At 42.9% G+C, this 15972-nt stretch overlaps 1 protein-coding gene across 1 annotated transcript in view; it reads left to right on the top strand.

The window, feature by feature from the left end:
* Positions 1–15972, top strand: part of znf407 (zinc finger protein 407) — a 170427-nt gene that overhangs the window by 66133 nt on the left and 88322 nt on the right. The window contains exon 6 of the mRNA XM_037784445.1: positions 10379–10453. Within this exon, the coding sequence (XP_037640373.1) occupies positions 10379–10453 (75 nt within the window). The remainder of the gene's footprint in view (positions 1–10378; positions 10454–15972) is intronic.

Raw genomic sequence — 15972 nt, 5'->3', positions numbered from 1 at the left:
TTTGGGGTTTATGTTTAATTTTATAAGTTATCATTTAGAATAGATCTTTGCTAACACAGTGTCGTGTGTGTTTTGAACAAAGCCTCTTATTCTAAATCTCCTATGCAAATTAAACACGCTCCACGCCTCTAGACTTTAGCGTATTTTATTTTTATTTCCGGGATTTAATTATTTATTTTGATAGCTCTCTCTCTCTCTCCCTTTCTTTTTTCTTCGCTCATTCTTTCTTCCTCCCTTTCTTCACCCTCTTTTTCATACATTTAATTTGTTCTCAGAGGACAGGCAGATACAGTGTACAGTAAACAGACTGAATAAATCATGTTTGAGCTTTTTTCTTCTCTTCTTTTTTCTTTTTTTTGTGGGGGGGTCTCGGGGATACTGTTGGTTTTTATCCCCAGGAGGCACAGGGGGGGCTTGCTGTTGTAAACGGACCCAAGTGCAGCCCTGTTATCCGCAGTTTAATCTGCCCACTGGGGGCCAGAGAGAGGTCGGGGTGGTGGGGGGGCTCATCACAGCTCCTGATCCCTGAAGGAGCACAGAGGGTGCAGAGGTGGGGACGGAGGTGAGAGCGCTGGCTGGTGTCTTTCCCCTCAATTAGACTCTTTAACGGGAGATGAGGCCCTGCTGCTGTGTGTTCCCATTATAATGACGCCGTGGTCAGCTGGAAAAAAACTGGTTCCAGTTCCACCAATATATCAGTTTGACTGGCTGATTAAAAATATAACGCTAACATCAGCAGTGTTTGTCTACCTCTGATGCAACGCAGCAACCTCTCTGACCACAGGTTTTATTCTTGTTACTCCTTCAAAGAAGTCATTTCGGGGCAGCGAGGAAGGATTCAGTGTTAACAGCTTCAGTAGTATCAGTGCGTAAATCTGGAAATGAAAGCAAACACCTCTCGCCTTAAGGAGCCTTCTAAATGAATTATATCAATGTGTCCTTTAGCTGCATCCTGTGATGGTCTAAGCTGTTTCAGTGTTTCCTACCTGCCAAGAATACTATTCTAGCAGAATCAGATTCTTTTAAACCATAAATGATTAAATTTAATGCTGTTTAATATCAACACAAGATGCTAGCTGCTATTGGGGGCCTTTTTAATGCAGCATGTTAGCTGATGTTGTGACCTTCAATTAGGGGTTTCGGAATCACCAGAGGCGACACAATACGATATTATCACCATACTTAAGTCACGTATCGCAAAGTTTTCATTCACATATCTTGAGGGACCCCTTTGAAAATGGCCATGTCAGTGTTTCCTCGCCAAAGTTTAGCGTAACTTTGTAGCGTTATCAAGCGTTCTTCCCGCTAGCTTTAAGAGAGCCCGCTACTACCTCTGAAAAAAAGAATAGCGCCCATGCCCGCCGGCCATTGGATTGTTAAGAGGTTAATAGGGCTGCACAATTAATCGAATTTTAATCGCGATCACGATTTTGGCTTCCAACAATTAAATGAAGATGATCAACTGCGATATCGATGTTTAAAATACGTGCTCGGCTCATAGAAAACTGTGTCTGCTGTGTAAATCAAGCGTTTCCTAAACTGACAGCTAGAGATGCACCGTCAATCATTGGTCGATCGAAGCCGGACGTTTTTCAGCAGTCTCATATTCACACATCCAAGTTTTTCGCCGGTCAGACACACACACGTGCCGCCACATGAGGGTTTTATGTCGGCACACAGCGGCACAGTCAGTAACGTCTCACACACAACATGTCGACAACAATAATTTGTAACAACTGAAAGTCTAAAATATGCCGTGTAGGGAGGGACAACCTTAAAAACATTTGGAACAACTCAGGTAATCAGACTTCTTATTATATTCTAATTAATTCCCATGACCAGCTCGTCTGCCGACAGCATGGAGCACATTATGGTGCATTCAAGCTCTACTCAGTAAATATGAGTATCGCACGATGGTAAATTAAAATGTTATCATGATGCGTTCGAATGCAATCTTGTAAAATGTAATTTTTGGTGTGAAACTTGAATAAATCCAGTTATTTGAAGATGTTTTCACAGCAATATAAAATAGATATTAGAGATTGAAATAGTAGAACTAATAACACTAGCTCTAAGCAGCTTAATAACATATAATTAGAACTACTGATGCCAACATTTTTTTTTATCAAAGTAAATATTTAAATGAAAAATACAATCTTTTATTTCCTTTGCAAATAACCACTATAGATGTCAATATTGGAATGCAGCACAACATGGAAGTAAAATCAGTGCTCTGGTTTTTTAATGTGAAACAACAATGAAATAATTTGTCCTAAAATCTATGAATAATCGTGATTATCGTTTTGGCCATAATCGTGCAGCCCTAGAGGTTAAGAGTTAATAAAATAAAAGATCGATACTTGACGTCCGTGTATCGATACAATATTGCCATGCAAAAATCTCTTTACTCTCTGCTGTATCGATGTTGTCCCCTCACCCCTACCTTCAATCCAAACATACAGTTTCAATACAGTATTTCAAATGTTATCAGTCAAACTCTACTACCAATAATCATGTTTTTTTCTGCCTAAGTAGTATTATCAACTTTATAAAAATATATTCAGGAATGTAAAACAATTTTGCTTAGCGCTAGATTTAGTGCCAAAACAAGCTTAATAATATTGAAAGTACAAAGAACATAAATAGGCTCTTTCTTTATATTTCTCACTCCCCACCCTTCACCTCTTCTCCCAGCATACACCACACACACACCTGAGGAGACCTTCTAAACATAAGGAAACCTGCATTACAAATTACTGCACATCATAGAAATTGTGCAGCAAGCTTTTTAAAATACCAGCGCTGCCAGTGAGGCGCTTTGTAATTTATCCCTTCACGGCTGTTAGCCGCGGCGCGCAACGGTGATTTATTTGGTTTAAGAGAAGTTTTGTTTAGAGAGATAATGAGCAGGACTTCTCTTTAATGATTTAACACGGCGCGGTGGAAAGAAGGAGAGAGAGAGGGGGGGTGGGGTGGAAATCACATATATTTTTCATATCTTTAACTGCACTGCAGAGAGGAAGGGAAGGAAGGAGAGAGAGATGCATTAGCAGGAGAAGCTAACGGCCTTTAACAACTAGCATTTTTGATTCATTTTGTTTTGTTGTGTAAGATGAGACTTTCTCACCTCGCCATAACGCAGCAGTATTTTACTATGTTATATGTATTTCATTTCAGATGTTTCTTAGGACATGTTCAGTCTTCATACCCGATACTGTTTTATCCATAAAGGTGAGTGGTATTTGTGCTGATCCCACACAATGTGGCAGCTAATACAAGCCTATTTTGAAAAGTGCTACAGCCACTCGTGTAACTGTCTGTACCTTGTTCCTTTTACACCTCTCCTTTCATCTCGACACCAAATACAGTATTATTCTCTCTTGTTCAGCGTTTTCAAGTTTTTCTCCCCTCACTTAGGATTTAAAATCCCAAATTAAAGCAGTTAATTAGAAAATATAATGATGCTGAGTAGCATAATATGCAAACAGTGCTATGACGCTCAGAGCTGGGGGCTCCGCAACACTGAAACTGCCATCGGCGCATAACGATGATGATATCAATAATAGATTACTTCATCAATCGCCGTTCTCTCCAAGATGGAAATGCGCTGTTGGGAAGGGACTGAATTTTTATTTTTCATTATTATAATTTTTTTTTTTTTTCTCCCTTCCTCCCTCCCCTTCTCCGTAGCTCGAAAATGTCTGTTTCATCTCACATTAGGGTGTGCTCTGCATAAGTGCAGGTGGAACTTGCTCTCCCTCTAAATGATCCTTTAATGGAACAGTGTGCACTGGAGCTGGGAACTCTATGGGGCGCTGCCACTGTCGATGAGAACTTCGCCTCAATCAATCCGTCAAGCCCCATCACCTGCCTCAGCAGATGATCCAAAAACCCCTTTGGAGAGGCAAAGTGAGCTTTTTATGTACCTCCTCTAAGACTAGAGGACACACACACGCACACACGGGCGCGCACGCACAAAGCGCCAGCATCATAAGTGAGAGGTGTCTGTTTCATTGAGAGGCTTGACGTTGATCAGTCGTCAGAGAAAACACTCTGCCTCTCTTTTTATTTTTATCAGGATCATCTTAGAATAGATCAAGTGCTTGCTTTTGCTCTGGTACGGGCAGGAAAACAAAATCAATTCGGATGTTTTATTTATTTATTTTTTCCTGCCCAATATCTGTTACATTATGGGATGTTTCCATAAGCGGATCTCTTAGAAGCCCGAGCAATATTGATGCGAAGTCGCCTCTCGCTTCGCTCAAACAAAGCGACAGCACCGCAAACTGCATTTGCCTCCGCTCCTCTCCCCTCGTTCACGTTCACTCCAGCTTATCTGGATGCTCCATCATGATTTTTCATATTCCTTCATTTCCCCTTCTTTGTCTCCTGTGGCTTTTCTTTCTCCATCCTTCCATCACCATCTATCTCCACATCTGCAAATTTGACACCACATTTAGTTCACCCCACCTACTGCTACAGGCCCGCTTGTAGAACATCCATTAAACTCAGCCTGTAAACTCAGCAGAATCCCTCCTTCCTCAGCCCTTATTCTTGATGTCTTCCTGTCTGTCTGTCTGTCTGTCTGTCTGTCTGTCTGTCTGTCTGTCAGGATGTCTGTCAGGAAAGCAGTCGCTCCGTCTGTCAATAAATGTCTTATCTCTCGACTTCTTGTTCCTGTCTGTTTATCTGTCTCTCTGACACGTCGGCAGCTGTCTCAGCGCTCCAGGGTTGCTGTCAGCCAAGTGTTGGTTTCTGTTCTTCTGTCAGTTCACCTGCCTGTCAAAGCTTCTCAGATTAGACTTGTCAACTTACCTCCAGGTTTTTCCGCTTCTCCAGGACAGGTTTATAAAAAAAATAAACAAGGAAGAAACGCATTATGTTTACTCAGAAGAGTAAATTAGTTGTGACATTGAGAAAAGTTTTTTTTTCATGCTATGGGTCTCCCTCTTCAATTGTAAATCTAGTTTGTGAGCGCAGTATCCTTAGACATTAAATGTCCTAATGTTTGTATAGCAGTTCTACTGTCAGTAGATCATTGTCACATTAGTTGTGATGCTTTTTACAAAACAAAATAAATGAGAATGTGTGACTGACTGTCACATCGGTGTTCTTGCACGTGTTTCTAAATTAAGACCACATTTCCCATAAATCCTAGGTCTTCTTCACTTACCCTGCATGAGAGTCGGGTTCAATTTAAGGTGGCAAACATGACGAATAGATAGAAAGGGGAAGAAGTGGGAAAAGATGGACAGGAGAGGAGGTGAAGGGCGGTGTGGTAAAGCGATGTAGGTGCTGCAAGGCTCAGTGCTACAGGAGGGGAAGAGAAAGAGAAGTGTAGCAGAGAGACGGATGGGAGGAGGTGATATTGAGATGAGTGGTAGGAGAAACAGAAGATGGAAGCGAAGAGAGATGAAGGAAGCTGAGATGGCAGAGGAGATGGAGGGAGGAGTGTGCAGAGGGGAGCTACCTGCTGCTGATAGCAGTCAGAGTCAGTGAGGGATGGAGGGCGATCCAGCTGTGACATTAAAGCAGCAGGTGGAGGCCATCATTAGGACTGGCACAGGAGGCTGGATGAGCCCGCACACACTCATTTCTTTGGGGCCCAGCGGACCACTGAAGAGCATGTGTGTGTATGTGTGCGCTTTTCCTCAAAAAGAGCTGGAGCATAGTCCCATAACTTCAGAGCTCATCCCCACCTCCCCCTTTTCATCTCTCCCACATGGAATCCCTCTTCCTCGCCAGGTTTCGCCGGCTTCGCCCGGCGAGGGTTGAGCGGTTCCTACATCTGGTGGCTCTCTCGTAATGGCTTTTCAGTTACCTTTTAACCAATTACAATACAGCAGTTTGTTCACTTTCAGCTTAATTTTTCAGCTCATAGCTTTTCCTATGTTGCGTTCACGTTGTGGCGGCGCACAGCAGGCGGAAAAACTGGATGTTCAGTCGTTTTTTAAAGGAAGAACAATAAGAAATTGTGCCAACTGTTCACTTTTGTCCTCTACAGCCATAGTTAGGACAACACAGCTGTTTAAAAATCTGAAATATACGCATTGCGTGCTTCGTCCTCCTGCTTCTTTTCTGATTTAGTCTTCTGGTTGTTCATTGTAGTGTCTCGGAGAAAATAAGTTTGGTTTTGGTAATGCGCTCCATTTCCCCAGTGCAGAGATTAGAACCCAATGTATAAGAATGGAGTTGTTTGGTCCATAAAATGTCCGAAAATGGTAAAAAAAAATGTCGATCAGTGTTTCCCAAAGTCCAAGATGACGTCCTCAAATGTCTTGTTTTGTCTACAACTCAAAGATATTCAATTTACTGTCACAGAGGAGGAAGGAAACAAGAAAATATTCACATTTAAGAAGCTGGAATCAGAGAATTTTTTCTTTTTTTTCTTTCTTTTCTTAAAAACATACTCAAAGCTATTAATTGATTATCAAAGTAGTTGGCAACTAATTTAATAGTTGACAACTAATCGATTAATCGTTGCAGCTCTAGTGTGCATTGACTTGACAGTGGTGCCCATTTGATATTGAACAAGAAGTTTGTTTTCCATCACCGCCAAGGTAGAGTGTTTCCTACCACACAGGTTCACATTGATTGGTGACAGAAGTTTATATTTCCCGGTCATGCAATTCTTGTACCTAATGCCGCACAGTAGAAATCACTGGGTTAAAAAAAATGACCCAGCATGGGTCAGTATAGCACAGATATTGGGTTAACTTGACCTTACCTACCACTAATGGGGTAGTTATATTATTGTTGGTGTTATATTATTGTTGAGTTACTGGATCTAAACCACCCTTCTGTTGGGTGGTTTTCTACCTGTGGGTGCCGGGTAAAATTGACCCATTATTGGATCCAATAACCGATCCGGTTACTATCTGCTATCCCATCTGGTGTGACCTTTTTAAGGCAACAATATGAGTGCAGAGACGTCAGAATTAAGCGACAGACTCTACAGGTACATTTGTCCTCTTTTACCTTTCAAGGTTGATTGTCAAAACCTGAAGAAACCAGCTGAAAGTAACTCAAGCAAAAGTTGGCAAAGTATGTCATGTCTGACCTGGCTCTTATCCCAGCATGCCTTGTGCACAGCTCTGGGGAACGGGGTGTGTGTGTGATTTTGAGGGGCGGCGGGCTACGGTGCGTCTAAGCCGAGCGTTGCTCCAGGCCTTTTCTTAGATCTCCCATCCCTTCCGGACCTGTAGATGGGCCTATCCAGGAACACCATTAGGCAAATGAAGTTGTTTGTATCAAATATTGACATGTTATCTCTTCATCATCAGGCGGCGGGAGGGAGGAGAGAGAGAAAGATTGTAACTGTGGGTAATTGAGCCGTGTCTCCCCTGCTTATCGGTAAAGCTCCGGCACGTCACGGACCTAACGAGCTGTGGCGCGCCGATTAGTCTGAAGGGAAAGTCGAACGTGAAACACCAGAGTCTCCGTCTTTCTTTTTCTTTTTCTTTTTTTTTTCATATCTGCAATGGATATTATGAGCCTCCCTGGAGGGCAAGAGGCACAGCCTTATTAGTTCAATTCATGGGGGGGAAGAGAATTGATATGGATGAATGGCATGTTAAAGTATCCCTTTGTTACAATAACCATCAAGGCTGATGGTTCGGGCTGATGATGCAGCCCAAGGCAGCAGGACGACAAGCTGAGGCCTTGACCTGGATGGCAGAGGATGCACACACACCAAGGGCAGGGGGCTGATTACACACTGCCTTAAACAAATGGATTTGCCCCTTTAACATTTAGATATGGGATCGTTCTCTGTGTGTGTGTGTGTGTGTGTGTGTGTGTGTGTGTGTGTGTGTGTGTGTGTGTGTGTGTGTGTGTGTGTGTGTGTGTGTGTGTGTGTGTGTGTGTGTGTGTGTGTGTGTGTGTGTGTGTGTGTGTGTGTGTGTGTGTGTGTGTGTGTGTGTGTGTGTGTGTGTACGCATGAGAGATAGGGTACTCGTGGATGCCTGTTTTTGTGAGTAAGGACTGTCATTTGTCGAAATATGTATTAGTGTGTGTGTGTGGGGGTGTGTGTGTGTGCTGCCTGTATTTTATCTCAACATTATCAAGAATAGTATTTTGGGTGTATTAGATAATCATATGGTGAATAGCTAATTGTAAATGTGTTATCATCACCATTTATGCCCATTTTCCATTTGTTTGTGGTTATTTTTAGTCGTGCATGTTGTTATTGTGCATCTCTGTGAATATTAACACCCATTTGTGTGTGTGTGTGTGTGTGTGTGTGTGTCTGTGTGTGTGTGCAGCCTGTGCCAGGTGCCTCCACAGGGCATTACCCATCTTGCACTCGTGCCACTCTGAGAATAATCCAGTAAAAAATGGGCGAGATGAGAATCTCACAACATGCCAGTTTGATTTGTACCCCTCGCTATCAAAGAATGCTAATTAAAATCATATTTTGCATATGTCTTGTCTTTCATGCGCATATGCAAATTGCCCCTGTTGCCTTTCAGCACTCTGTAATTAGGTTTATGAAGGACAGCTGTAATACATAATTAACAGAAATGTTTGCAAGCTCTGTTTTTTTTTTTTTCTCCACGTCTAAACATGACGACTTCAACAAGCACGCGTGGAGCGTTCCAAGGCCGTGCTTTTCTCTCAAATATATATCGATTAATTAGTTTACCCTCAGAAATATCTTAATTATGCTGTTTGTTTATTTATAGATGATGCCGTCAGTCAGAGGCGCTTCCAGTAGGCCGGGGAAGCTCAGCATTTTTTGATCTTGCCAGTCTCCCTGATTGGAGTGTACAAGATTTAGTCGTACAGTCGCTCCCAGTTTAACTCCAAGGCAGAGCTCAGGACGGGTGGATGGATGGAGTTGGAGAGGATTGAGAAAAATGTAGAGTGATGATAGTGAGGCGAAACAGTGGAACATGTTTGAATATTTATATGGTGGTGTTAGTTAGCGTCGGCCTCAGGGGCCTCGGTGACGGACGGGGACTCTGGGGCCATGATGGGATGGAAGACACAGCCGTGTGTGCGTGTGCGTGTGCGTGTGCGTGTGTGTGTGTGTGTGTGTGTGTGTGTGTATGTCCAGACGTTGGAGGGGGGGGCAAGTAGCTGACATAGCGACATAAATAGTGAAATAATTATGCTTTCGCTTTATGAAAGCCTGACTCGTAAAGTTGGAAGGAAAGCTTCAGAAAGGCGCAGACGGGGCTCGCCGGAGAGGAAATAGAATAATGATCTACTTGGAAGAAAGAAAAGTGAAAACGTCCAGAAAAGAAGAAATGGGAGGAGCGACAGGGGGGGGGCGAGTGTGTGCAGTGACAGTGCCAACCACATGACTGTCGGTTCAACTCCCTCGGCCTCTTTCATGTAGCTCCATCCTCAGCTCTCAGATGTGGTCATTGTCTCTCAGTCGCACAATAATGGGAAGTGATGGGTGCTAAATGAAAAGGCCAGGGGATGAAAACTCTGGTGAAGCAGCTTGGATGTCAGAGTAGTTAGTCCTGTCATCCGTTCATTATGTTTTCATATGCAGTTTAGGAGACACGGTAAACTCAGGGCCCTCGACAAAGTCAGGACATTGTGGTCACCGTCGAGCTATGGTGCCCTGGTATTTTTTGACTGCGTGTGCGTGCAACTCTATTTACTGTAGATCCATGTGCATTTGAATCCTTGCACGTGTGTAGGCCTGCATATTTGTCTGACACATTGATGCACAACATGTGGAACTCTTTGCCTCGATTCTCACTCTACTGTCTGACCGAAAAAGGTGCTCGTAAAACAAACACTTCTCAAACTTTTACACTCCTCTTGCGGTGCGAAGTGTTCATATACATTTTTGTCTGTTTTTTGCCGGTCTGTCATCTATTAACAGAACAATAGTTTCTCCACCCGAAAACCTATTTATGACCGATTATATTTAACACTCAATGTCAGATGAAGGTTTCCTGGGAAAAGCCTTGGAATGCAAGAGATGGACGGGTTCATGTTCTCATGCGATTGTTCGAAAGGACAAGCAACAGACAGTTCTTCCTATTCCTAAAGTGAAACACAATCTTTACGGGAAGAAAAATGGAGGAATAACCAAAGCAAAGACACAACATATTTTCTGTTTTACACTGACAATCAGAAAATGTGTTTCTATCCAGCTTACTTGAAGAACTCTAGCTCATTCATTTCAGTACACATGATTGCAGAGGCTGTCTTCCAGTGTTCCTTCTTTTATAATCCTAGGGAGAATTTGTCTGTTTCACATACGGTATGTACTGAAGTGATGCATTTATGGTCCGGATTTTCTTAAAATAAACAGCAGAAGACCGGCAGAGTCGGAATGAACCCATACTGGACAAACTCTCTTGTAAAACTTAACTACGTACGTTAACTCGTGTTCTGTTTGTGTGTTTTGTAGATGGGCCTTTGTGATGAAGAAACACCTCAGCACCCACCTGCTGGGGAAACATGGAGTTGGACAGCGTAAAGAGAGGTAAATGAAACACTAGCATCCAGCACTACATATCATAATCTTTAAGCTTTTCAGTCAAAGAAAACAAATCAATTCTAGCACATTTACATTAACGAGAGAGAGCATTGGATTCAGATTTCCTGATCCTGACTGTCAAGTAATTTAGCTTGTTTTCAGGAGAGTAAACACAGCAGGCAATTAATTCTAGATTTTGGAGGATGACTCCAACAAACCCCTACAGAGGTCTGCAAGCTTTTAAGCAAAAACGTCCCCACTAGTTAAAAAAAACTCCAGTTAAATTTCAAGTTAAATATAACTGGAGATCCTCCCTTTCCCTAATGAGTTAAATGGCTTTCACTCATTCTGTCTGTCTCGGTCTCTTGCTTACATCCCTTTTTTTTTCTGTCAAACTTTATCTGGCTCCCTCCCTCATCTTACTCTCTGCTCTCCCTCTTGAATTAAGGATGAATGATGTTTCTTTTACCATTTTTGTCTGCGTATGCGAGCGTGTGTTTCTGTGTATGTGCAATGTCTCCCGCTTGGCCCTGTCTATCAGAAGCAGAGCCCTGCTGTCAGTGTATGTGCGTTGTGTATGTGTGTGAAAGAGAAAGATGAGGAGATGAAGTTGTGAAGCCCCCCCCACTCTGACAAGCCAAAACGAGACGTTAAACACCTCTCAATCTGTCAAGCGAGCTGCTAAAATAGAAACAGACCCGCTTTTTCATTACTCCACAACCAAATTGATACTTTTGACAACGTGTGGTATTAGATATGACAAGTGGCTTCAGATATGGAAGTAAGCAACCCGACCAGATGCCTCTCCATCTCTCTGACATTATCAACTAAATTCCTACTGTCAGCTGTTCATCTGGATTAGATGGAAACAAATCCTCATATCCTCAGCTGCTTCAAGTCTCTGTGTGATCCACAGTTTCTGTTATTGTAACCTTTATTGATCCAAGGACAACCGATACTACCACACTCACAGTTACACATGTTCCCATCTGTGACCTACCCAGTGCAACCACTGTTTTCTGCTGTTTGCCACTTGACCGGGGACTTGAACCGATGACCTCCCACTCCAACATCTATGCTACTGTTATCCAGTTGTAAAGGAAAGAACAAAAGCAAACCGAGGAGAAAAAAAAATACTGAAACAGCTTATGTTGGCTTTTTACTTTTCTAAAGATGAACAAGTAATAGATAAACGGGTATTTTTCCCTTTTCCCAGAGCAGAAGCCTCTCCTGTCAAAGTGGTTAACAACATTTATGTAACTATTTATTTAAATGTGCTAAACGCGAGATTGGGAGCATTTCTATTGACTCTCAACGGCTCTCAACACGGCGACAGCGAGCCGGTGGCTTGCAGCTAACGGTGCAAACATGACAAAAGTGCTGACAAAAATAATAGTGTTTATATTAGGGGGAACCGGTGGGTGGGTGCTACACTTCCGCAACGACACCATCGGTTGGGACGGCGTTATCAGCTTTAAATTGTCATATGAGAGCAGTGCAGAGCAGCGGCCATGAGCTAGCCAGTGGGGCACGCTCACATGCACAAATTTGCACTAAAAGCATGCTTGGCTATGTCAACAAAGAAAGGAGAAGCTCTGATTACAACACACACTAAGGGAGGGTGACTTCATTCTCTGTTCAGGTAGACATTACTCCTCTATATCTTTACATAGCAAATAGTTGTTTGCTGCTATATTAATGCTCCGGATATCGTATTTAGCACCTTTAACAACTGAACAGATGCCAGGCCAACTGCCATAACCTCAGGTATTGGTGGGCTCTAAAGACAAATGCGGGTTGAAGGCGGAAGTAAACCAGCTGCCATTACTGCGGTGACATCTTATTTGTAAACCCACACAGTAGTAAGACTTTAATTTATATAAAGGGTTTTACTTTTTAACCACTTTTGCCAAGTTTCATGTTGAAAAGTTATTTTCACCTGAAAATCCCCCAAACCAGACTTACTGGACTGTGCTGTTTTCAGCTGCTCAAACCATTTGAAATGAAATCAACTCAACTTTCATTCAACTCCGTTTAATGCTAATATTTGCATTATTAGTGACATGCCTACAGTGTGCTTCTGATCCCTTACTAGCTGGGCTGGGTACGCTCTGCATAGGCTTCCTTGCCAAATGTTTCAGATTTGTATTTTTAGGTGATGTGTTACATCTTATTACAATGCAAAACATCATGGATTGCAAGTTTGTTGATTTATAATCATAGCGTAGAAAAGCAAAGCCGGTGAAGGTTACACGACCAGATACATTTCTCACCCGTGTTTTGAGACTGAATAACTTCCACGTCGACACAGGCTACCAATCTGTCAGAGGAGGTAATCACTGACCGGGATCAACCCAAACATCTCAGGGAATTTGCGTTCAGTTTGATTCTGCCTACCCAGTAATGGTGGCGAACACTTAGACCATCCAGCGGATTAGTCTCTGTGTCTGCCACACAAGTGGATCCTTGTTCATGTGAGAAATGCAGTTTTAGCCGAAGCCAGCGAGAAAAAAACACTGATTTTACTATTTTTTGACGACAACTTGGACAGCGCTTGGATTTAATTGACTATCCGGTAAAAAAATTCCCATCTCTAACTGCGTGACCCTCCCGAAGACCTTTTGTGCTCATTGTTTTTGTGATAGAAGGTGGCGACACTGCCAAGGTCATAGAGGAGACACACACACACACACACACACACACACACACACACACACACACACACACACACACACACACACACACACACACATTTACACACAAGGATACTGGACATGAATGAAGCTGTGAGGTCTCTGTGTTGCCTCATAGTGTTTAGCTCAATGTGTGTTTTTGTCACTCTGCTCAGCCATTCAGTACCATGCTGCACAGCATCATTACATCACACACACACACACACACACACACACACACATATAGAACTACTATATGTTAAGTCACTGCATGTTAATACACACCCATGTAAACTTGCATATAGTCATGTTTATACGCATAAACACACAAACCGTGCGCTCCCACTCGTCATCAAAAGATCATTCTTTCATCCCTTGTTTTCCGCCATTATTTTTACTGCACCCATTCATGCACACTTAAACACATGCCTGCTGTGCACACACACGCACACACACTCCCCTGCATGCGCACTTAGAGGGAGGACGGCCACAAGGTTTGTTCTATTTAAACCTGTAAAACACGGTGTCATCATTTTTCTGACAGTCCTGCAGACAGAATTTATCTCATCATTAATTAACCATCATATTTCCAACACAGTGCAGCTTAATTAGCACAAGGTCATTGGGGAGGGCTTATTAAGTGGAACAAATTTGGGCAAGTGTAAGGAGAGGAGGCAGAGGACGGAGGAGAGAGAGAGAGAGAGTGAGGTGGGATGACAAAGAGATGGGCAGAGAGGGGAGATGAAAGAAAGAAAGGAGGAAAGAAATAGAGAGGGAGAGGAAGTGTGTGTCGATGTGTGTATGAGCGGTTTGGTCCGACATGACAGTGCTGGCTCAATGATTGATAACTGCACCGGTTTTTGAAAGCCCAGGCCTGGAGACTAGGATGGTAGCTGAGGGAGAAAGAGAGACAGGGAGAGGGAAAGGATGGGGAAATGTGTGTGTGTGGGTGTAGGGGGGTATCTGAACCGGCAACTGGGGACCAGTGAGGGGGGTGGGGGGTTTGAGAGGCAATGGGGGTTGCTGGGGGGAGCCAATTGCAAACATATGCTGGCTGGCAGGCGGTGGAGAGATGGATTGCAGTGGGACAGTGTCAGAGAGGCAGTTTCATCACCATCTCTATGGCCCTGTTCACCTGATATTTTTAGAACACTGGGGAGATCTGTTAGTCAAAGGAAGAGAGGAGGAGGAGGAGGAGCAGGAGGAGGAAGAGACCTGACTATCCGTAGGTAACGCTAGGCTCCACTTAGCCAAATCCGTCTGGGGCCTCAAAACGCCAAGTTATTTTGGGTGGTATCTACGAGGAGGAGAGAGTCCCACCGAATTGGCTTTTATTATGAGACTCAAAGTGCTGACGATTTTTAGTATCAGTAGTCTGTTCTGGTTTATCCGCCTAACTTTTATTGATCCACATGAGGAAATCTGTTCCCATTTCACCTTTCCTAAGTAGTAAGGGGGAAGTGAGCAGTCTTAGCCCAACAATAACACATAATATATATTTGAAAGTGAAGCAAAATGCACCAGTATAGAGCCGTGCAGGGATATTTCTGTAGGCCAAACAAGCGTTTATGATACTTACACATTTTTATTCCGTAAGACAATTTCCACAAATTAACACTTTTTTATGATTTTCGAAGTGTGAATGCAATATCTACAAGTAAAAAGCTAACGTTAGGCTATAGATGAACTATACCAGGGTCACGTGAGCGCGAGAATAAACACAACGAGGCTGTAAAGGAGGACAAGTTGGCGTGATGACGTTAGCAACCGCTTATTTAAGACACATAATAAAAGCTTCAGAATTCACGAGTGGTATATTTACTGATATTTTATATCGTAGAACAAAACGTTAAAATCTCTTAAGCTTGTGTTAAAACAGACCTTTAAGACGAGGGAACCAGAAAACCGTGTTTTCGGACTCATTCCTGCAGCACTCTATGGCGGGTTAGCCGAAAACATTTCGGTATAAAAAAACCATTCAGCTGGCCGTCCTGTACACACTGCAGCGATCAGAGCTAAATGAAGCACTTCCTTTTGGTTTCAAACCTGCACATTTTCTTGTCATATGGAGTCTACTTTCAGCGTACCATACATGTGTTTAGTGTTGAAGAAAACCCACACAAACACAGGAAGGCCATGTTAAAAACACACAGTTTATTCAAACATGATTATTTTCACATGAGGAAGAATTATATTATATGTAACCCAATCACGGCGTCTCATTACAATCAGTTCCCACTGATGAGTCGCAGTCGGCAACGGTGGTCAACAAGATTAATATTAGCTCCACATACCGTTCTAACCCCGGTGGGGAAGAGGAGGAAGAGGAATCGGAGGGGAGGATGGGTGAGATGACAGACTCCAACTATCTGACAGGTTCAGGGTGAGAGAGGGAGAGAGCTGAACTGTTATAAAGTGACACAACTGGGTCTTCGTCTCAGTCACACCACCACTCCTCACTGCAGGCGCTGAGCGGAGATGAGGGCTTTTTGTCCTTTTCTGTGTGTGTGCTTTTTCTCCTAGCCGTATTCTTACGAGGTCCTCGCAAGTTTACATAAACCTACATGTAGCTGCGTGGTGTCTTGATTGTAACGGCTCGCAGTGATCTCGAAAGATTTTTATTGTAACATTTTTTTGCATTACGGCTCAGAATTATAATAAGAAGTTGTCACTTTTTGTTATCACCCACTTGTAGTGTCACACTGAGTTGAATTATCCCGGTTCCTCAGTGCATTTTCATCTGAATATATAATCTCCCTTATTTAGTCAGCCTAGTGGGAACTATAGTTAGTTCTCCAGATCTGTAAAAGTATCCCCACCAGTTTGATTTTATTGATTGCGATTGAGTGTTGC

Source organism: Sebastes umbrosus, chromosome 11 (assembly GCF_015220745.1).
Source record: "Sebastes umbrosus isolate fSebUmb1 chromosome 11, fSebUmb1.pri, whole genome shotgun sequence".
NCBI classification, from domain to species: domain Eukaryota; kingdom Metazoa; phylum Chordata; class Actinopteri; order Perciformes; family Sebastidae; genus Sebastes; species Sebastes umbrosus.
The sequence above is the reverse complement of the archived record's forward strand: the minus strand, read 5'-3'. Positions and strand labels throughout refer to the sequence as shown.